At 36.6% G+C, this 23,060-nt stretch overlaps 1 protein-coding gene across 1 annotated transcript in view; it reads right to left on the reverse strand.

Moving 5' to 3' along the window:
- Window positions 1-2,043: 2,043 nt before the first annotated feature.
- Window positions 2,044-23,060, reverse strand: part of pcsk2 (proprotein convertase subtilisin/kexin type 2) — a 62,429-nt gene continuing 41,412 nt past the window's right edge. Inside the window, exons 10-12 of the mRNA XM_051125379.1 lie at window positions 21,703-21,803; window positions 14,046-14,273; window positions 2,044-3,211 (exon numbers count right to left, since the gene is read on the reverse strand). Coding sequence (XP_050981336.1) covers window positions 2,722-3,211; window positions 14,046-14,273; window positions 21,703-21,803 — 819 coding nt within the window. The 3' untranslated portion in view covers window positions 2,044-2,721. The remainder of the gene's footprint in view (window positions 3,212-14,045; window positions 14,274-21,702; window positions 21,804-23,060) is intronic.

Genomic DNA, 23,060 nt, shown 5'->3' on the forward strand with positions numbered 1-23,060 from the left:
TAACATTGTGTTTCATCTTAGAATTTCGAATCAATTATCATAGCACAAGGGAAAGTCAACAGTACTCTCCTTTTTCAGTGTACCCTTGGAGCATCACTGCCTGTCAGTATAATAATGCCAATAGACATTAGCATCTTTGCTGACCTCTGGTTGTTGGATCACATCTTTCAAACTGGCATACAATAATGTATCCAAATGCCTGACTTCCACAACTACCTATTCTTCATCACTGTCCTCACCCTTATTGCTTCTGTCCTCTTTGGTCCTCAACAAATTCTTTTACAACCTGATTTTCTGATGCATTTCCTATCACTATCATCAATATCTTTCCATCTTCCAAAAATCTTCCAAAAATGAACCTAAAACACATGCATAAAGACTATTATACTGCCTGCCAATGCTGGTCAATAGTGCCAGTTACAGCAAATATGCATCCCATAATAGGACTTTCTTAGTTATGCATGACACTCAGATTTTTTTTTTTTTTTTGGAGCTATATAAAAAAGTGACAAAAAAATTGCCAAAAAAAAAAATATATATATTTGGATGTATAATTAAATTTTTTATAACTTAAATTTATATGTATTTTCTAGTCTAAAATGAGCTCACTATGGAGCCTTGAGAACATGTGGCCTAATATGTGCTGGTGTCTCCTTTACTACTTTGTTACCAAAAATGTGAAGCACATTGCAAATAAATTTTAATTTGCCTGGTTGAAGGGGATGTCAATTAACATCACTAAAATAAATTTTTGTTGGTTGAACATTAATGTTAAATGCAACTGTCTTAGCGTCATTTATAAATAACCCATAAAGGGATACAGATGAGGTAGTAAAAATGACAATGCAGCTTTTAACATACATGTCAAATCAGAACCTTATGTAAACTATTGCAAACAAACCTATCTGGGGTTCATTTAGGGGTTAATTTAGTTCAACTACCTCTTTGTCACACCCCTTTGGACTGTTTATGTTGGTTTCTCCCTCTTGTGCCCATATTTGGTTCTTCCTGCCCTCATTGTGTCCTGATTAGTTAACTCGTTTCACCTGTGTCCTAATTAGTTCTTTGTAATCACCTGTCTTTATAAGTTGGTCTCAGGTTAGTATTTGTCATCTGGTCTCGTTTTGCTGCCTTCCTATGATTCATTGTGGATCATATCAAAGACTTTTGGATTTCACCTTTATCCCTGTGTGAGTATGTTCTTCCTACAAGTTTGTGACACTCTTTCACTTTTCTGCATTAGTCAGATGCAAAAAAAACAAAAAACAAAACAAAAAAAAACAACCTCATCCGTTTTACAGATGTGTGATACAGATGTAACCTTTGCATAATCTACTATGCAAGGTCCAAAGTGAAGAGAAACCACTGAAATCTTGCATTCAGAATTCAGTAGAGGGCTCTGACTTGGGCATGATACACTTTCTCTTTTTTTTTTTTTTCTTTTTTTTTTTTTTTGTTAAAGACGTATTTGTTTATACTAATTCAAAAAACTGATTTAAATTCAAACAATCCAGGTACAACATTAAGCTGTAAAATACCTACAAACGCACCTGAAACTACAAAAATTAACAGCAAGTTGCTACACTGATTTGCAACCAAAAACAGCCTAGAGTAAAGATAATAAAATATATCACCTAATATGCTGATTATTATTAACAATAAATGTACCTGTTTATGTATACCTAATGTATATTATTTTATGCCACTTATAATTCTAATTGGATGAGACGTGTTCAAAACGGTAAAATTGCTAGTTTCTAAGCTTCTTGGTAACCGTAAATCAGTTTATCACAGTGTTTCGTTTCCAAGTTAGACTCTAAACCACTGTACCCCACATCAACCAACCCGTTTGGTAAATTACTGTCTTAATCACTCAAGTGCTTTAACAAACAGCTAAATAGATTTATTGTATATAGACAATGCTATGAAATATGCTTTGTTTGGCCATAAGCAGTAGAATGATGCACATTTCATCTCTTCATAAAATAATAATGATAAAAAAACAAAGAAAGAATAAAATAAAAACCAAAGAAATATCACTGCTCTGTTTGCAAGATACTAAACTTTAAAGATGAATCACACAAAATGATTTACAGTCACAAACTGTACAGCAGAGGTGGGGGACAGCAGGGGAAGCAAGAACATAATAAAGTATAGATATATTTGGTTTATATACATTTCTGTAAAGAGTAAAAAAAGGAACATCGAAAGTAAGATGTAATATTTTCTAGGTGGGACACACAGCGGTGCCAAAACACACATTTGGACACTCAAGTCACACTTTACACTCTGAATGCCACTGCATTTAAAAACAAAATACAAACAAATGATGCTAGAGGTTTTTTCAGAACTAACCTTCTGAGGTGTTGTTGCAATGACTTTTAACCAGCTGCTGTCCAGATGATTTATAGTAGATATATATACTATATATTATAGTATGAACCTGATTGTGAAGCTTGCTTGTGTAGTGTGCTTGTGCTGTCTTTCATTAATGCAAATGCCACTTGCTTTGATTTTTGGAATGATGATGTTCAAACATTTCGAAGTGCATCTTAAGTGTCGAAATGGTTTTTGCGGCCCCTGTATCATTCAGAGAATACACTTTAATATGAGAGACTCACGTCAGACATTCATCAAATAATCACAAGAAAAAAGAGAAAGCCGAGAGAGAACGGGCTAGGAATACACGCTAATACAGAGAGGATATCATCATGCACATGGCTAGTTATTTTTACTCAAAAGGCTTTTCAAGCTTCTCTCCACAGCTTCGTCTAATTCCTCCTCAAGCTCTTCTTTTTTGGACATGGCCAGTTTGGACTGGTAGTCCCGCACCACTTGGTCTATGTAAGGGGCACTTTGTGTTCCGTGCAGCATGAGGGTCCACTCTTTCAGCACGCCGCTCTGCGGGGCTTCGCCCTGGAAACCCACCTCCAGCAGCCAGGTGCCTCGAGGGTCCTCGCCCCACGTGTGGGTGGTCATGAAGGGCCACTTGTCGAAGCCCACCTTGGCGTCGTCGTCCCGGGGTCGGCGGCTCAGCAGGATGGACTTGGTCCCCATCGGCGAAGTCATGTTGACGTTGAGGTCCCCGCGCCGGCTGGCGTTGACGGTGATGACGGCCTGCACGTGCTCCAGGTAGCGCACAAAGTTGTCCTTGCCCTGGCAGGCATCGGTCGTGATGCTCAGCACCAGTTTGTTGCCCGACTGTATTTTGCTGCGCAAAGAAAGAGAGCGAGAGAGCGAGATATTATTAAACTTGCATTTAATACTGCTGAAGAGCCATGGGCGAAAGGAAAATGTACAGAAAACAGATGGCATTTTATCAGGTGCACTATATGTTAACCACCGCTGTGTCTGCAGCTAACAGGGGTTGACATATACACTAAACTCCACGAATGAGCCGTAGGCGAGCTCTAAGCATCTCCACCCAGACAAATGTCATGTTCTTCCATAATCACCTCTCTGGAGCAATGGAGGTATATGCATCATTCTGATCAACATGTCTTTGGGGGAGAAAAAGGCTATGCTGAGAACTTATGCAGATTTTTTTGTAGGAATCAAACAGCAATCATTCACAAAAATTTCAATTTTATATTAAAAATTCAAGTTTTGATTCGAGGCTTTCAGCTCTCAGTAAAAGTGCAGTACTCTCAGCTCTTAGTGAAATGTGAAACTCATATTGCAGAGTGTAAATGGATACTGAATGACTAAAAACGTGGGATAGGACTTGTTTGTATGCATTAGGAATTTGTTGCTGAAAGGTTGGTGTTAGATATAGGAATAAGGAGGGTTTAAAAATGAGAGGAAATGTGTTGCAAAGCACACTATTTACATAAAATAATACAAAAACACTTGTTTAGAAATTTTAAAAATAGATTGTTTACAATAACACAAGTAACATTCATTCCTTTGTGAAAAAGAAGCATGTTTAATTGTACTGAATATGCACATCCCTAGTAAAAAGTAATAGATATAAAATGGATTTATTTTTGACACTAAATATAGTTAAAGTCTATTAACATAATTACTGACATTTCGCTTGAGATGTACTGAACTTTTTTTTTATTTTAAAGTTATCAAACTTTATTTGGAGTAATACTTGTGCACAAAGCATATTTCTTAATATTAATCCTAAAATATGTTTTAATGTCACTACTGATGAGGACTGTATGATCTTTAAATAATATCGTCCTTTAAATGCAAAACATACAAAGTGTATCTAAAGTATCCCTGCAATAGTTTAGTACAGTTAAAAGTATATCTGTAGTTGGACACCAGCACTACTTCCACACAGTTAAAGTGCATTAAGTACAAAATTAGTTGTTCCAATTTAGCAGACTTTAAATATACCAGTTTAGTATACCAAAAGTACAATTGCTGGGTATTTTTATTAAGTACATAATATGTAAATGCGTTTGTAGTACACTTAGCATGAAATAAATGTATTTTAAATCCATTGTACTCACTAGGGTTAGCGTGCTACAGATCTTGAAACTACACGTAAAAAGGCTGTCCTTGCAAATAATACAACAATAAAAGGCCACCTAAGTTTGCTTAATGTTTCTTAAGACACTTTTTACAGTTGTACTTCAAAGAAACAATAAAACATGTTTTAATAATTTTTAAAAGCAGTAGACCTATTTGATATGACATTTAAAATTAATTTGGTTTAAATGCAATAAATTTCAATTTCATGACAAGTAAGCAATTATATGCATATAATATAATTTCTATTGAAAACTGTACGTCCTGTATTGAAATATATTTTAATTTATCATAAATGCTGGTCAGTACATTCACAGTGCATTTTAACCACATTTGAAAGGCAATAGAGATAACTGTAATTGTAAAAAATGTACGACTATGTTCAGCTAATATTTAATATCAATGTAAACTATAACACATTTTCATTTAATTGTAAATAACATGCTGTTTTCTCCTAAAGGAATTCTAAACCATAAGCTACTTATTTTTCACAAAGGTTAAAAAGGAAAATAGTGTCACTTATTATTTCACACTGATTTTAACCCCTGCACATGTAAATCAGTGCAGAAACAAACGTCTGTGTGTGCTTGACTATTAGATCAGATTAATTGGTTCCCATAGTTCATATTAATTCAGCGACATTAGCTAATAAACCAGTATGAATGTAAAGACCTAATGGCCACAATGTACAAGCATCAGGCTCAACTACAGAAATGTCAAATAAATAATTACCCAAATGAGTATTTGTGCAAGAGCTGGAGCTCTAATGCAAAGCTTGTGTTTCATTTCAGAACACTTCTGCCCTTCTGAGCTACTGCCTTTTTCAAAATGAGCAGCAAAACTGGGCCATGGGGAAAAAAAAAAAAAAGATTATATGTTCCTCTATTTTCAGTGGCGCACCATCCTGGTGCCCAACAATTGCTTTGGCCAGATGATGGGTTTTTTCCCCTCCATAAGGCTGCTTTGTTGTGGCCCGCCACTGCCGACGGTCTGTTTTGTGCTCCTGCAATGATAACGGTGCAGGACTTGAGTGAGCGAGCGTAAAGTGGATGTAATGGCATTATCAGAGGCAGGTCTCCCAGCCTGGCCCATTACTCGCTCAGATTAGTGGGTGTGTTTGTGTGTGCATCAGTCTTTGAGAGGCTAGTGTTTCCCGGGAAACTAGTTGATAGAAATATCCAAAGGCCACACAAGAGGACACAAGGGTGTGGATGTGATGAAAACAACAGCTATTAAAAAAGCCATGTGAAACACTGAAGAAAATGTAAGATCTGTTTGCTGTGTTTGTGAAAACCTACTTTGCACATAAATGCCAGTTTTTTGGCAGCTGTTTAAAGTGTAATGTACAGAAGCTTGTTTCCACCATGTTAAAAACATAATGCCAGCTTTTCTCTCTCAATTCTAAATTTTTAGTTTATATGTCACAATTATGACTTTTTTTTCTTGAAATTCAAAGAAAAGTCTAAACTGTGGGTTAAAAAGTCGCAATTACCTTTCTTATTTTTTATTCCGTGGTGGAAATCACAAATTATGGGAACAGATTTGTGAGATGTAAACTCAGAATTCAGTGGAAAAAAAGGTAACACTTTATTTTGATAGTCCACTTTAGACATTCTACTAAAAGTATGTAACTTTGTAACTGCATGTCAACTAGTCATTAGAGTATTAGTAGACTGTCTGCTTAATATCTTCTAACACTCGTATACACTACCGTTCAAAATTTTGGGGTCAGTACATTTTTATTGTTTCTTTCTTTTTTTTTTTTTTTTTTTTTAAGAAATTAATACTTTTATTCACCAAGGATGTATTAAGTTAATAATTAAAAGTTTATTAAAAGTTAATAATAAATCATTTACATTGTTATAAAATATTTATATTTTGAATAAACACTGTACTTTTTAAACTTGTTATCCATGAAAGAATCCTGAAAAAAAAAAAAAAAAAAAAAAAAAAAAATCACAGGTTCCAAAAAATATTTGGCAGCACAACTGTTGATATTATCCAACATTGATCATTCTAATAATAAATCCGCATATTAGAATGATTTCTGAAGGATCATGTGACACTTAAGACTGGAGTAACAGCTGATAAAAATTCAGCTTTTCATCACAGGAATAAATTCTATTTTAAAGTATGTTAAAATAAAAAACATTATTTTATATTGTAAAAACATTTTGCAATATTACTGTTTTTTTTCTATATTTTTAATCAAATAAATGCAGCCTTGATGAGCATAAGAGACTTCTTTAAAGACTATTACAAGTCTTACTGACCCCAAACTTTTGAACGGTAGTGTATGTCAACTTATTCTACTAACCCTAAACCTAACCTAACAGTCAGCTCTGAGAGTTGACATAGTAGACATGTAGCTGCAAATGAATGAGAATTAGTTGACATGTAGTTGCAAAGTTACTTATAGTTAATAGAATGTCTAAAATGGACAATCAAAATAAAGTGTAACCGAAAAAAGACTTTTTCACCATCGCAATTCTGACTTTTTCTCTGAATTACGAGCTTATCTCACAATTCTGAGTTTATATCTCACAATTTTGAGTTTATATCTCGCAACTACCTTATTATTGGGCCTGTTTATACCTGGTCACTTCACACGTGGAAATCAGCCCTCTGAAATGCTTGGCATGGATTTAAATCCGATCGCTCAGACCACGTCAGGAGGTGGTCTGGGATGCATTCCAGATAAAACTGAACAAGTGTAAATGCATCTGATTGTTGAAACCACATATGTAAATTTTACTTCTCACAAAATATTAATAACAACTTGCATCAACACCTGCTGGGACATTTCTAGTATACCTAGTAAGAGCTTGATTAGCTGATTCAGGTGTGTCTAATTGGGGTTGGAGCTAAACTCTGCAGGACACTGGCCCTCCAGGACCGAGTTTGGGCACCCCTGTATTAATGTGTGAGAGTATTTTATAGGCTATATGACATGTTATAGTCAGATATGACAGCACTAATGCAACACGCATCACCGCAGAAGAGAAGCTGAGTATTTCTTCAGCAAGCCGACGCATAACCTGCCGCAAATGAAACTGAAAGCTCTCTCTCTCTCCTGTTGCGGTGTTTGATCTTGAAATTAGCTGATGAATAATCAAATGCAGCGCATATTCGTTGCTTTCGTTGATGTGAATTACATTAAATCTGCATATAGCACAGAAATTAAGGATCGGATTTATACCTATTTTGCGTAGACACATTTATGTGGCCAAGTGTAAATGAAACCATTTTAATAATTCAGATAACTATCCAATCAGAGAAAATGAATGTGAGATGTAAACAGGCCCTTTAATTCCAACCTGGTCTCATGATGAAAACGTACCTGGGGGAACATTTTTGTGAGATGGAGTTTCCAACAGAAATGTGCACTGAGTGCATGGGGCTAAAAGAGTCATTTTTATATTTATTTATTTATTTTTTGGAACAGATGAACATAGCCTACATATGGTATGTTTTATGTTTTATGTGTACTTGAAATATCCGTGGAGTGGCGCTATAACTCTAGTGGTCCATGATGTTTTAAAATGACAAACCATCTGCACTACACCTAAACCTACCCAATAGTATGAAAAAAAAGCAAATGTGACACAAAAACGCAATTTCAAGTATGCCGTTTTAGCTTGTTATTCAGTCTGGAATCTTTCAGCTCTTCCATCGCCATGTTTTTCATGTGATTCATACCCAAGGATTCCACATCCTAAGTCCAATTCCATGCCGGCTGAGCTACTGATAAAGCTTGTTACATCTGTAATCACAACTGTGTATGAAACCTGTTACAAGTGCTTGCTGTTTTACCACCTTTAGTGGAGATTTCTGTTGAAAATTGCTGTGATACGTATTTCGTGTCTCGCAATAAAGTTCCCACAGGTACGTTTTCATCATGAGATCAGGTAGTTTAATTCCATGATTCCATAGCGATGGGCATCATTTGTAAAATCTAAGAAGAATAAATTTAATTTAGAAAACCACTGTTATGTTAATTCATAACAATTTACGTAAGAAAGAACACTGAACACAGTACACTGAGCCAGGGGCGATTCTACGATTTTCATTTTAGGGGGGCTCAGCCCAATGAGGGTATAATAATAAAAAATAATAATAATAAACATAAATAAAATAAAATAAAAATGTTTGAATAATAGGGGTGGTTTACTAAACTTATTGCAGTATTCCACTGTATTGCCTAGATAAGTATAACATTTAATTACTGAATAAGCCAAATACAAGTCTTTCTGCTCTCTCTCTCTCTCACACACACACACACACAGTGTTGGGGAAAGTTATTTTTAAAAGTAATGCATTACAGTTTTGCGTTACTCCCTGAAAAAGCAACTAATTACATTACTTAGTTACTTTTTATGGAAAGTAATATGTTACATTACTTTTGCATTACTTTTTGAATCTGGGCAGGGCTTGCTTCTTTGTTTTTAATATAAGGTCAGCAGCAAAGACACTGGTTAATAAACTGGGATTATTAGAAAATTTGTTTTATTTAACAGATTTAATTATTGTAGGGTTGCGTCATATTCTGAGTTTGTATTTCACTGTTTTTATTCATTTTGAGGAATACTGAATCTGTTTTTTGTGAGTGAGATGAATGAATGCATGTTCACATTTAGTCTAGAGTACAGTAACATCATGTTTACTCCCAGTTTCCCAAAAGGAGACTTGTCAATCAATAAATGGGGAAAAAAGTAACTGGCATTACTTATTTAGTAATAGTAACTATAACTATATTTTTTTAGAAATTCAAAAGTAATGCGTTACTTAATACTAGTTTCTTAAAAAAAGTAATATTATTACGCAACATGTGTTACTCGTGTTAATGCGTTACCTCCAACACTGCACACACATCTAGTTACAAACATAAATTTTACTGTTTGCACTTCTAGTACAACCCTCTTTCTTTAACTCAAGTATGCAAACCTCTTTGGCTCATGTACTGTAATATGTATTATACTGAAACTTAAATTTTCAAATGTCCTCTTTTTCTCGCTCTGCGTCTCCGTGGTCTGCAGATAAAAGAACGCGCTGAAAGACGGGGAGGAGCCGAAGTCTACAGGCTATAGCCATGCATTAAGCTCTATGAAGCTCACGAGGAATACGAATAGGTAGTGTGAGTACCAAATTTGGATTGACTCATGAATATTTAGAGTACCTGACATGCAGTGATCTGATATTATGCAAATGTAATTAACGGCTTTGCTTAAAACACATCAGTGAACTGTGCACTCTGAGAAACAAAGTGTTTTTATAAAGAAAAGTGCTGCTAGTAGAGAGTTGACACTGTGCGACTTTAGTGGAGATTAATGGACACTGTTATTGATAGAGCCGCTAGCAGACAAGGAGGAACGTGAACTCATGCTTTCGTTTTAATTACTGTTCTGGAACAAAAGGTGGGCCACTGCATGTCATTTGCTGCATGTGAATAGCTTGTTGTTTTCTGTATAGCTTTGTGCAATCTCTGTGACAATTCACAAAATAACAGTTCACGTCTATCTATCTATCTATCTATAAAACAAATTTAAATTAAAAATATAAAAAAAAAAAAAATGCAACTCACAGAGATCAAAAAGAACTGTAATGTCGTTAAAAAGGTACAGAAATAATGTTGTATTCTTTCTCACAAGATATGGCTGAATCCTGTAATGGCTCAGACAGCCGTACATTCAGGGAACTCCTGCAAAATCAATGAAACCCTGATTTTTCCTGCTCCTGTGACACTTGCGATGTGTTCTGTAGTTAGTTTCATGTACATGTGGAGGTATTCATTAGTCAGTCTTATCAAACGGCAAACGCTCTGCGTGCTTCCACTCATTACACTTCACTCACATCTTTCCTCCACCGCTGCTTAATTGCCGTTCTTGAATTGTGCCTCACCAGAACTCCCACCAACCCTGTGCGAGGTATGATACGAGGGGTGACACTTTGTCAATGGAGGTTTTGACAAGGACACCTACACAAACAAGAGCGCGCGCACACACACTCAGTGTAATTGCGGCTGTTGCCATAGCATGCAGTGCCCAGCAGTGAGTGGGAGAGGACTAATTATAGCAGATGTGAGAACGAGCGGTCGAGAGCAGCGGACTGAGTGTGGAGAGTCAGGAGGGCGACACATGCAATATGCCTTCACACAGAGCGCAGAGGGGGTCAGAGAGGCCTGGCTAAAACCACAGTCACACACTCACACACAGGTAATGCAAATCAAAACAGAGTGAAAATAATATTTAACACCACAGTGAATTCTGAAATCAAATCTGTCTTAAGTATTATTTTTATGCTCTGTTTTGATATGTATGTGTGTATGATGCTAAAAGGGTTTTAGGCACTCCAGCCTAAGAACTCTAAAAAGGGCCTTTCACACTGAGAGCATTTAAGTGACACAAACGTACAATGCAATGACATTCTTGAATCAAAACAATAGATCCCTATGGAGCCATTCTGTCATGGTTGGTTTTAGGTTTGTTGGTGTTTATGTCTTTTACTTTGTATTCATGTTCTCATTGGTTGGTCTGTCATGTGTTCCCCTTGTTTAAGTATTTAAAGGTGCGTTCACGCCATATCGGAATTCCAGCAATTACGAGATTCCAACTTGCAAAAAGCTTTCACGTCCTCGTAGACCTCGTAATTACAACTTGTGAACTGGGAGTCTTCTGAGAGCTACAACTTGTACCACATGACCGCTGTACCACCTGACCAACGTAGTCTGAGGACGTGAACCGCTCCGAGTAGAACGTCACATGTTGTCATCTCAATTGGTGTGTTCGACTTGAACTACGGCTACAGACGACGATCAACGAGAGTAGCCGAGAGTAGTCGGGGGCGGTGTTGAAAACGGAGGCGTCAAGTTGGACACTTTCTGCTCTTGTTAGTGAAGCTCTCGTGGTGTTTGCATGCACTATCACAGATGAAGTGAATTAAATGCAATATTTGTCAAATACACGGACGTTTCAAAAGCGTTTTTATGAGCAACAGAAACACGTTGCATATACTGCTTAATACAGCGTTCAACATAAACATATACTACATAAATACGAATAAGGTGGGGTTATATATGCTTTGATCAGTGTTTTATGTCAAACGTAACTCAATATAACATTGCGACTACAGTAAAAACACTTTTACTGTTCTAAAAACAGATTTGTGAGCATTATTGGACTTGAGGATGTTAGAATAAACCCAAAACCCAAGTGATCGCTGTCATGCGGTGAATCTGGCCAACCGTGAAACAGCTGTGTCGTCATCAGAGCTCCTGCAGCCGCTCTGAAGAAACTGCAGTGGCTGAGTCAGTCGGCTGCTCTCGAATCACTATCGCGGTATTTTGTTTCCACACGTGACAGTCACGAGGTGTCGGTGCCATCTCAAGTCGGACAAAATTTCTAACCTGGAATGCGCTGCTTCAAGCCAGAATTTGACCAAGCTGCGCAGCGCTGCGTTAAACTGAACACACCTAAAATTTACGGTAATTACGATTTATGGTGTGAACGCAGCATATGCCCTCTTGCATGCCATGTTAGTTTGTCATGTATTGAATGTATGTAACCTTGCTGCTGGTGAGTGTCTTGGTCAAGCCTGTTCATGTACAAGCCAAGTGAAGTCTTTGTTTTATGCTCATCTTCTCTTTTATGGATTGTAAACAAACTTCACTTGGGTTCATCTATTACTCGCCTCCAGTGGGACTTTGTTACACATTCTCACCTGGCGCGATCAATTGCAGCATGACAAAGCGAGATTTCTTTTTTTTCCAACCAGTGTGTTGTTTTTTTCCCCCATTGCCCCACGATGAAAAGAGTCGTCCATTCAGATTTAAGCTTTAGATCAAGCTGCTGTTACAAAAAAATGGTAAGATTTGTGGAGCTATAGCATAGAAAGCTGCTTTGGAAACTAGTGTAAATACTGAAGAAAAGTATTATATATGATTTTATTTTTATTAGAAAATAAAATAACTTAGAAAATTATCAATAATTTTAGAAATAATTTCCAATCAGAAACAGAGGTCATTCATCAAACTAAACCTGAAATTGTTGAAATTGAAAGACTGAAATAGTATTTTCTTCTAAAACGTATTCCAATAATTGTTTTTAGTTGTTTTCTTTAAAACCAAAAAATATATTTTGTACAGTGCGTAGGACAATAACAATTGGCAAGAACTGCTGCAAATAGTATCTAAAATGTACATGTATGACCTCACAATGAATATGGCCAACAGGATGTGATGTCACAGTGCTTACATTTTGAGCAAGTTATATATAAAATACATAAGGCACCGCTTTTGAAGTTTATTTGTTATAGTGAGCCAAGAGCTCAACCCTTGATTGATCAAATGTCTTTTTGCTTTTAGATTTCACAGGTGAGAATTCACTAAACAGACTAACATTGTGTGTTCTTATATTATTATAAAGTGTTTGTCTTTATCATTGAATAAGAAAATCGAATCACTTGCTCCGACTTTGTAACCTTGCAGTGGCTTTTCTTTTCGGCTGATGTCACAAGTAACTTTTATTTTTCAACCATTTGACTTCATTCTGGTAGAAATACATGCAGCTCACAATCCAGTCAATTGACCCTTCGCAAAGACCCGCCCCCCTTAGTTACTGTTGCTATGTCCGACAAACAATGCCGCTCTCACCCTTCACACCATGTTCTCACGCGGTGAAAAATATATTGTGGAGCAAAGAGAAAACTGACGTCATGTTGATAGACAAGACGGAGCAGGCTATTTCTGCTTCTTGTTACTTCTGGTATGAAACAAAGTCTAAGAGTTCAAATTTTGACATTTTTAAAATGGCATGTGAACTGAACCTTTTTTCATATTTCCTTAAAGCACGAAATAAACATGAATGAAGATCAGAATGTATTTTATTTTAACCACTCAAAGACGTCAATACACACCATTTTCAAGTTTAAGCCCACCACAGTTAATCTACTCTCCTGTCTGGTTTGTTTGTTGGACAAAATGGCGGATTCAGCGTTACGACTGGTCAGATCGCCTGTCAATCAAGCTGTTTACAAAGGGTCAATTGACTCACCGTCTGCATTTGTGTTTCTGCTAAAAAAAACTCACTGCTACATGACCAAAAAACTCTTCCTGTCATTGTTGACCACAAATGATTAGATTATATTAAAATATAGTACATTATACAATGCACTAGTCATAGTAAACATATTGTATATAGTACATATAGTAAAAGTATATTATATTAAACTATAATATTTTAGTAGTTCCAGAGGTTTTAAATACCTTGAATGTGAAGGTGGATCATATTGCTTTGTCTTGTTGTGTAAAACTTTCTCAAGATTTCCACACACATCTGCACTAGAAGTTGCAGTGGCCATTGAAGCGAATGCGAAAGGATCATTTATAGAGTCTTTTAAATTTCTGATGGATAGAATCGATCCATTAAAGTCACACAATGCATTAGTCTTCATTATCCTGTACAATTTGAAATATTACTGTCAGATTACTGCAGTAAAAGGGCTGCAGCACCATTATGTTTTGGCTGCAGTCGCTGTGGTTGTTTATCTGGCATGTTTTCTGTACTCACTGTATCTCCTGCACGGATCCAGCCACACAGTGGAATCGTTCCGGGACGGTCTTCCACTCGCGGGCCAGTTTGACCATCCCTCCGGCATCCAGCACGCCGTATCCGAACAGATGGTTGAACTCCAGGCCCACGCCGTTTCTCCTCCACTGGTGCACTTCGTCGTGCAGCTTGTTCCTCTTAGAGGTGAGGACGGTCAGATGCTGCAGGTCCCTCCACGTCAGGTTTGGACTGCACACAAACACAATAAAGGAAATGGAGTCAGGCCTAGGAAAAAAATCACTGGCATGACTGCTGTTTGTCATAAACTTGAATCATTCAAGCCGCCTTCAAGCTCCCAATCCTAATAGTTATCATATCAATTTAATATAAAATGTGCTCTATGAGAGAACGACTTCCTGCAAAGAGCACACAGCAAGAGAACAACAAAACCCTTACAATCCACATATGGTTCCTCAAGAGCCCTCGACCTAAGATGGAGAGCAATTTGCACAGAGCACTAGAGGAAATGGATGTTGACTATATACCTTTTTGGTTGACCATACTCTGACTAATAATCCTAGATATTGGCAGTTAGGCTAAACTCATATATGAGGCTTATATTTTATTAATACACAGCTCTGGAATACTTCACTACGATTAGTCACAGCATTCAGTGGCAAAACATTTCTGACGACACAGCTGTGGTTGGCCAGATTCACCGCATGACATCTTACAAAACCCTCATCGACTGTAGAAAAAATGGGCTTGGACGTCTTCAGTATTACTTTCATGGTGAAATTTGATACATGGACAGAGGCTCAGAAGGCTCAGAAGAAGTTTAAATCAAGACAACTAAAACAGGAATTTCAGAAGAACAAGAAGAGCTGGATTAAGTTGTAGAAGAGGCATCAGGTCCTATTTTTCATATAGGCTGTTGAGATGTGGGTGTGGTTCTCAACAAAAGAGGTGGAGTTTAAGTGCACTAAATGTCCTGCATCTGTTACTAAAGATAAGACTGTAATTTCACTTGAAGATCCAGTCATGATATTTTGATATTATAAATAAATAAATAAATAAATAATGAACTATGCATTGATGGATTGCTCACAACAAGATCTAAAACATGCATTTAGAGAACAGATAGGGTGAATTTTCATTTCATGGTGACTTTTAAAACAGAGGAAAAGAAGTAACTTAACCCTTACTAACCCTAACCCTAACTTAATGGTGTTATTGTTGCAGTTTTCATCTAGCTGTTAGGTTAAGTGATTTCTGCGTGGTAATTAATTATTTTCTTAACTGAAGCTTTAGGCTACAAGTATGATAACCAAATAATTTCAACTCTATTTCATATCTGCTTATTTATTTATTTGGTAATTAACTGTGTACTTACAGTATACTTCTACCTCCCAGCCGTACCAGGGCTGGACTGGTAATCTGACAATAATGTAGGGACAGCGGCCCATGGGAAATATGGAAATATGGGGAAGTATTGTGAAGTCTATAAACAGGACGTTAACAGAGGCCAGAAATGGGACAAGAGAATAGACGCGCTAGCAGAGAAAATACTGTACTGTTTGCAATGGCTGAAATTTTTGAAGAAAATTCTAAATATTGAACTGAGGTGGAGCTTTATATGAATGTTCAGATTATGAATTGCATTTTTAGCATGCTTTCACAGTTTTGAAATTACTTTGAATAAAAATTTACTGCTCATGCATCAAAATGCAGTGGTTGCCTCTAATTTCAAATGGCTAGAGGGTTTTTGTTTTTGTTTTGTTTTTTCCCAGGTCCACTGAAGTGTATTGAAACATGCAAGGTTATTATGTGTTGCCGTAATTTCAACTGAAACAGTAGGATAGGGCGGGGCATATCAGGCAGTGCTGCCCCCTTTTTAAAATAGCCAGTATTGTTTCATTTATATCACAGCTTGGGTCAGAGCCATTGAGCTCTGTAAATCCACATTTGACAGCGTATGACAGCTGCAGTCTAATAAATTCCCCTTTTGATTCAATACGAAACTGTTACTAAAGCAAAACAGTGACCATAATGATGCTGAAGATGTGTAGTTTAAAAAGTGTGGTATCTCTTCTATTGGTCAGTGCTGTTTGTCTAACCGCTTCTTCTACTAATCTCAAATTGGGACGATACTTTTTGTGGTCTGCAAAAAAGCTTACTCTCTTACTTACTCTGTCTGAATCATTTCCTATCCTCTATATAGTGCACTATGTGTCATTCACTGTAAAGAAAATACTAACTCTGTGAACAAGTGACCAATTTCGGCCACCGTTTCAGTGTCTTTTTATAGTGTAGGGGGCGGGCGTTTTGGATTCTAGAGAGCATTTGATTGGACAGAAAGTCTGATGAGAAGCTGAAGTGCGGTGTCATTAAAATCATAGATCCATATTGGTGGACATTAGGGACTGTTGAATGTTTATATCTTGTAAATGTGAATTTTGTCATTGTTTTGGAGCATACTAGCTTATAGATAACATATTCATAGTAAAAGCAAAATAAACTCCAATTTTGATTTCATGGGGACTTTAAGGCCAGTTCAGCCTGCAAATACACAACTTGTTCGTGAACTCTCTCATTCTTTCTTGTCTTTTGGTAAAAAAAACAAAAAACATATCGGTATCAGAATTGGATAGCATACATAGTAGGTATACACAGTGTTAGTGTGTGTATATTTTGAACAGTGTATATGTATATGTATGTGTATATGTATATGTATATGTATATGTATATACAGGACCAATTCTGATCATAATGATGGGATCAAAAATGCCAGGGCTGACTTCTTGTCCCATTGCAGCCCTGAGTCGTAGTGCACTACACTCTTTTGAGTACTGCTCAAATATACAAACACATGCAAATAAAGCTGCAGTTTATGATGTGGATTTACATTTGGCTGAACAAAGAGACCTGCTCTCTCGCCACCTACATCATTATTTAGTACTGAGCAAACACAAAGACTTTACACAGGGAAGGCCATGTCAACAGTTATTAACACCAATCCTGACACCGCAACATCCTACTGAAATGTGTGAACGGAGGCAGAAATGATGTGACAGAACTGCCTTTTTCCCACCAGTCGCTCCTTACAACGATTTCTCATTCAAGTGTAATGAACACGGTTGCTGCTGAAATCACTGTCTGGTCTGTTTATCCAACTCAAGATCATGCTCTTCTGACTGTGTGTGACTGTCCTACTTCATTTGTATTTATAATAATAATAATAATAAATGATACATTTTATTTGTAATACACCTTTCTTACACTCAAGGCGCTACAGAAATAAAAAAACAGAATTAAACAAACAAACAACCAAACAACACAATTCCATAAAACCACAATACCAATACGATAACATTAACCTCAACTATAAGATTACAATTTAAAAGCTTTACTAAAAAGACAAGTTTTAAGTAATTTCTTTAAACAATCAAAATACGGAGCATTCCTAATAGGAAAAGGCAGAGAATTCCACAACCTGGGGGCAGTACAAGAGAATGACCTCCCACCCATAGTTTTGAGTTTACAACGAGGCTGGTACAAAGTAAGAGAACCAGCAGACCAGAGAGGCCGAGATGGTGTGGACACTGTAACCCAGTGGTTCTCAACCTTTTTTGGGCCAGCGCCCCCCTACCCATTATCCAGGTCCCTCACCGCCCCCCATCAAATAAATCGTAGTCTAATTGTCCTCACTGAATATTAAAGTAGAGTATAATTATTTTGTGTTTATAATGAGGACTATCACTATATTTACAGTAATTCAAATGTATGGGGTCATTATGATTTTTTATGAAACTACTTTTTTTGAATTGATCAAAAAAGACAGTGAAGTCATTTTTTACAGTATATTATTTTAAAATTGTCTGTAATAACATTCATTTACAGAGTTTCTAAGCATGTTGGTGGTTTTCGTTACCACAGCTTCAGTGTTGTTGAGATGCGGATATATTTTGTTGCCCCAAATTTAAAAAGACTAAATAAAAATGACATAGTGGACACTGTTATTTTGGTGAGTAAATACCACATTTACACATAAACCCTACTTCATTATATTTCATAGATTTTGTGAGTTTACTTAAAAAAAAAATAACCCTACTTCTGGAAAAGTTGGGACATTTTGTAAAATGATAAAATCTGTGATTTGTTCATTCTATTTATCTTTTATTTAATTGACAAAAGTACATAGAAAAGATTTCCAAAGTTTTCACTGACCAACTTAAATTAATTTTGTAAATATAAGCATATTTATTTAGAAAATATTTGTTTATTTATTTATTTATTTATTTGAAGTATGCAGCACACTCCAAAAAAATTGGGACAGAGGCAAAATAAAAGTGAAAAGGTTATAGAATAACCAAATAAACTGTTTTGAAACACAGCAAGCAGGTGAATTGGTAATAGGTGAGGGTACCATGTATGGGTATAAAAGGAGCTTCTCAGTCTTCGCAAGCAAAGCTGGATCATGGCTCAAAATTTGTTTATATTAACAAAATAAAATTAAGTTGGCCAGTGAAAACATTGTATTTTTTTCTTTTAAGTCAATTAAATAAAGGCTAAAGAGAACAAATGACATATTCTTGATTTTATGGCATTTCACAAAACGCCCCAACTTTTAACTGGGGTTGTAGAAAGATGGGAAACATATGCTCCTCATTTTCAAAATAGTTACTATTTTAGTGCTGTCCTGATTTATATATTTGTTATAGTTGATTAAATTTCAAATCTTGCTTTTTTTGTCAGTGTGTTGTGCCAGCTATAATAATAATAATAATAAATATTTCTTAAGCAACAATCAGCATAATTTATGAAAGATCATGTGAGACTGAAAGCTGTAGTAATATAGCTTAGCATGAGAAGAAAACACATTTTAAAATATATTCAAATAAAAAGCTTTTTTTTTCAAATGGTAGATTTACTGTTTTTACTGTAGGCTGTTTTATAAAACAAACAAATGCAACTTTTTTTATGAACCCATTAACAAATCATACTGACCTTTTTTAATGGTAGTTTATATTATATTCTATATTTTATTTATAATATATAGGCCCGTTTTGAAAGCATGTATTTTAACCCCAAAAAGCAGCCATATATAATTTTATTTTATTATTTTTTTTAATGTCATTGAATGCCACATGACATTAATCACATTTTTGATTTATCATTTGAAATATCATTATCATTAGAAGCAAAAAAAAAAAAAAGGAGCAAAAAAGCCAAGTTGATATAAATTAGGCTATTTTTGTGAGCTTTGAATAAACTCTTTAGAAATTCGGCATTCAGACCACCCGCGGCAAATCAGCAAACAAAAAGCTTTAATATTATTTTTTTCTAAAAAAGAAAAAACATATCTTGCTTTATCGTGTCTAAATGCTTGCTATTGTTCTGATGCAGCCAAAGTCAAGCAAAAGTACTGAAGTCGTTGCTAAGGAAATGATACACCGTCTAGTCCAGGAGCGGGAGTATTGGTGTAAACTAGCAAACAGCGGCTGCAAACAGCACAACACGTTGTGTTAAAGCACATCGATCCCGTTATAATCAGTCGTTCAGTAACAACTGAGCGCGAGCGCTACAGTAAACGGATGCCGCGTTCTATTTCTGCCTGCGGGATTCCACACGCCTGCACTACCGACAAGTTGATATATATATAGAAATATATATAGAAAGTGCGCTTTAATGTATCCAGTAAAGACAGCGTTAGGGTGTGGCAGACCATTTTCTTTTGCAAGTTTCAGCTCAGTGTAAACTCGCCTTTCAAAAATATTGCTTCCAGTGCCCCCCCGATGCTGTCCGAACGCCCCCGTTGAGAAACACTACTGTAACCAGATTACAAATATATTCAGGGTCCAGTCTATGTATTGGTTTATAAGCCAAGATAAGAACTTTAAAATCAATGCATGATAGGACAGGAAGCCAGTGTAGCTGAGAAAGCACAGGAGTAATATGACTGCGGGATGGTGTGTAAGTTAAAACATGAGCAGCTGAGTTTTGCACATATTGCAAATCTCTTAATCAAATTTGCAGGTAACCCTGCAAAAAATGAATTAAAATAATCAAGTCTGGATGTTATAAAGGCGCGAATAAGCCTTCCTGCATCGGACATAGAAAGAAACGTGCAATATTCCAGAGATGATAAAAGGCTACTTTAGTAACATTTTTAAAATGAGTGTTAAAAGTCAATTGTAAATTGATCCTCATCCTCATCGTCTGTTTGTTCCTCATTTAGGGCTTGTTTCCCTAAAATGTATTTAAAATACACTAATTTCATGCTAAGTATACTACAAATACATTTACATATTAAATACATATTAAATACCCTGCGACTGTGCTTTTAGTATTTTGCACTTAATGCACTTTAATTGTCTGGAAGTAGTGCTGAAGTCCAACTAAGGATTATATATTTGATTGCGCTAAAGTGGGAACGTTAAGGTAAGTAAACGTTATGTACACTTTAAATATTTTGCATTTAAAGACCAATATTATTTAAAGATCATACAACCCTCATCAGTAGTGACATAAAACATATTTTAGGCCTAATATTAAGAAATGTGCATAGTGCACAAGCAGTACTCCAAATAAAGTTTAATAACAATTTTTATATCAGTAAGTCTTAAGAAAAATGTCAGTAAATATGTTAATAGACTTGAGCTATACGTAGTATAAAATAAATGCATTTTAAATCTGTTACTTTATTTACTAGGATCTAATTAGGATTTATTTATTTTTTTTCTCTCTCTCTCTCTTTTCCATTTTGAGCTGAGATTGCTATTATATAACAAATCAACTTGCAAATGCATTTCCTGACATGCTTTTATTTAAATAACAAAAAAAAAAACAATAGAGGTCAGGGAATTTTGCCAAACAATGCACTATTCCTGGCTTAAGATAACTACATTCCTGCATGGGTTTTATAGGATTGTTAGTAAGGACTGCATGGCATGTTTACAACAAGGTGCTAGTGTTGGTGTGTGTTTATGTGGCACATTTTATAATAAAATAATAGCAGAAAGAAAATAATATGATTTGACCCATTTAAAAGAAACAGTGGATCAGTTCCTCTAAAAGGAACAGTGGTTCCTCTTGACATGAAATATCGAATCTTGAGCTTCCCACTCTTCTGATGAGCATAAAGTGCCAGATGCAGCCAAATATGATTTGTTCCCTGGCATTCAGAGAAACATGGGGTAATTGTTGGCTTGAACCAAAAGCAAATTTCAATTTCTTTTTCATGAAGTGATCAGCAACGTACGCCCCATTTTAAATCCTCTTCAACGGCTGAAAGTATGTGGATATGAAGCAGTTCAAAAATCGAAGGACTTTGGGGGGAATATAAGATTTTAAATCACGTAGTAAGACTTATAAGTAAGGCAACGTGATGCAGCTTGTTTATTTGTTTGCAGGTAATGCGGTAACATCATCATTCAACTCTCTAATCACCGGGAACGCAGCTTTGGCTCTGGCATCAGCACCGTTTCAGTGTTGAAGAGGTATCAATCATACATGAGGGAGGCATTTTAGGGCCAGTGTAGTGGTGCTGCGCTCTGACACAGCCCTCGTCAGCAGTAATCTACGATCTCAGCTGCCTCTCTGTCAGAGCCGCTGCCTTGTTGTTTCATAAATCTTTGATAGAGGCTCACTACTCATCAGAAAACAAAAGTGTACATACTTGGCCTCCAATGCCAGAGCAAACACGCCAGCGGCCTCAGGGGCGGCAGCAGATGTGCCTGAATGACGCAGCGTGCAGTTGCCATACAGATCCGTGGTGGCCTGGAGACAGATGGAGACAAAGAGAAAGCCTTAATTAAACATTAGTGCCAATGATATCCTGATTACGCTATTAAGCCTCTCATTAAAAAAACACAACTTGACCCCAATGAATAAATAAATTACAGACCTATCTTGAACTTCTGTCAAAGATACTAGAAAAGGTAGCATCCTCACAATGTTGTTCCTTCTTACAGGAAAATGGTATCTGTAAGGATTTTCAGTCAGGTTTTAGACTGTATCACAGAACTGAGACTGCTCTTATTTAGAGTTACAAATGACCTGCTTTTATCATCCGATCATGGCTGTATCTCTCTGTTAGTGCTACTGGATCTTAGTGCTGCATTCGATATTGTTGACCACAACATTCTTTTGTGGTCAACAAATTATGTTGGCATCAACTAGATGAGCCATTGGCACGGTCCCCAGCGAACTTATCGGATCACCTATCACGGCCGCTGGAACAAGACCACAGGAACCAGATGAGTCTTCTGCGCCTGGCCAGAGGAGAACTGGCCCCTGACTGAGCCTGGTTTCTCCCAAGGTTTTTTTTTCTCCATTCTGTCACCGATGGAGTTTTGGTTCCTTGCCGCTGTCGCTTCTGGCTTGCTTAGTTGGGGACACTTTATTTTCAAATGATTTCGTGTACTATTTGAACTGAACTGAGCTGAATGATGATGCCTTTAACTAAAAATTGAGTGTTTACTGTTGCCTTTTTGCATTATTGATGCAATATTTCCTACTTAATACTGTACAGCCGCTTTGTCACAGTTCTGTATTGTTAAAAGAAGTATATAAATAAAGGTGACTTGACATGAGGTGATGGTCGTGGATGAATGGCACAACAATGGGCCTCAGGATCTCGAAAATTCAAAATGCCATCAATAAAATGCACCTGTGTTCGTTGTCCATAACATACGCCTGCCCATACCATAACCCCACCGCCACCATGGGCTACTCGATCCACAACGTTGACATCAGCAAACCGCTCACCCACACAACGCCATAACACCAAGAATGCCATCTGCCCTGGCGGCAGATCATTTTCTTATTTTCATCCGTGAAGAGAATCTACCGGATGTGGATGAGGGAGGCAGCATGCAGATGAGCTTAAATCTAAAGACAGTTTCTACCTGGTTTGTGCAGAAATTCATCACATTGGTTATGCAATCCGGTTGTTGCAGCAGCTGTCCGGGTGGCTGGTCTCAGGAATCTTGGAGGTGAAGATGCTGGATGTGGAGGTCCTGGGCTGGTGTGGTT

This window comes from Labeo rohita, chromosome 13, assembly GCF_022985175.1.
Source record: "Labeo rohita strain BAU-BD-2019 chromosome 13, IGBB_LRoh.1.0, whole genome shotgun sequence".
In the NCBI taxonomy this organism is placed as follows: domain Eukaryota; kingdom Metazoa; phylum Chordata; class Actinopteri; order Cypriniformes; family Cyprinidae; genus Labeo; species Labeo rohita.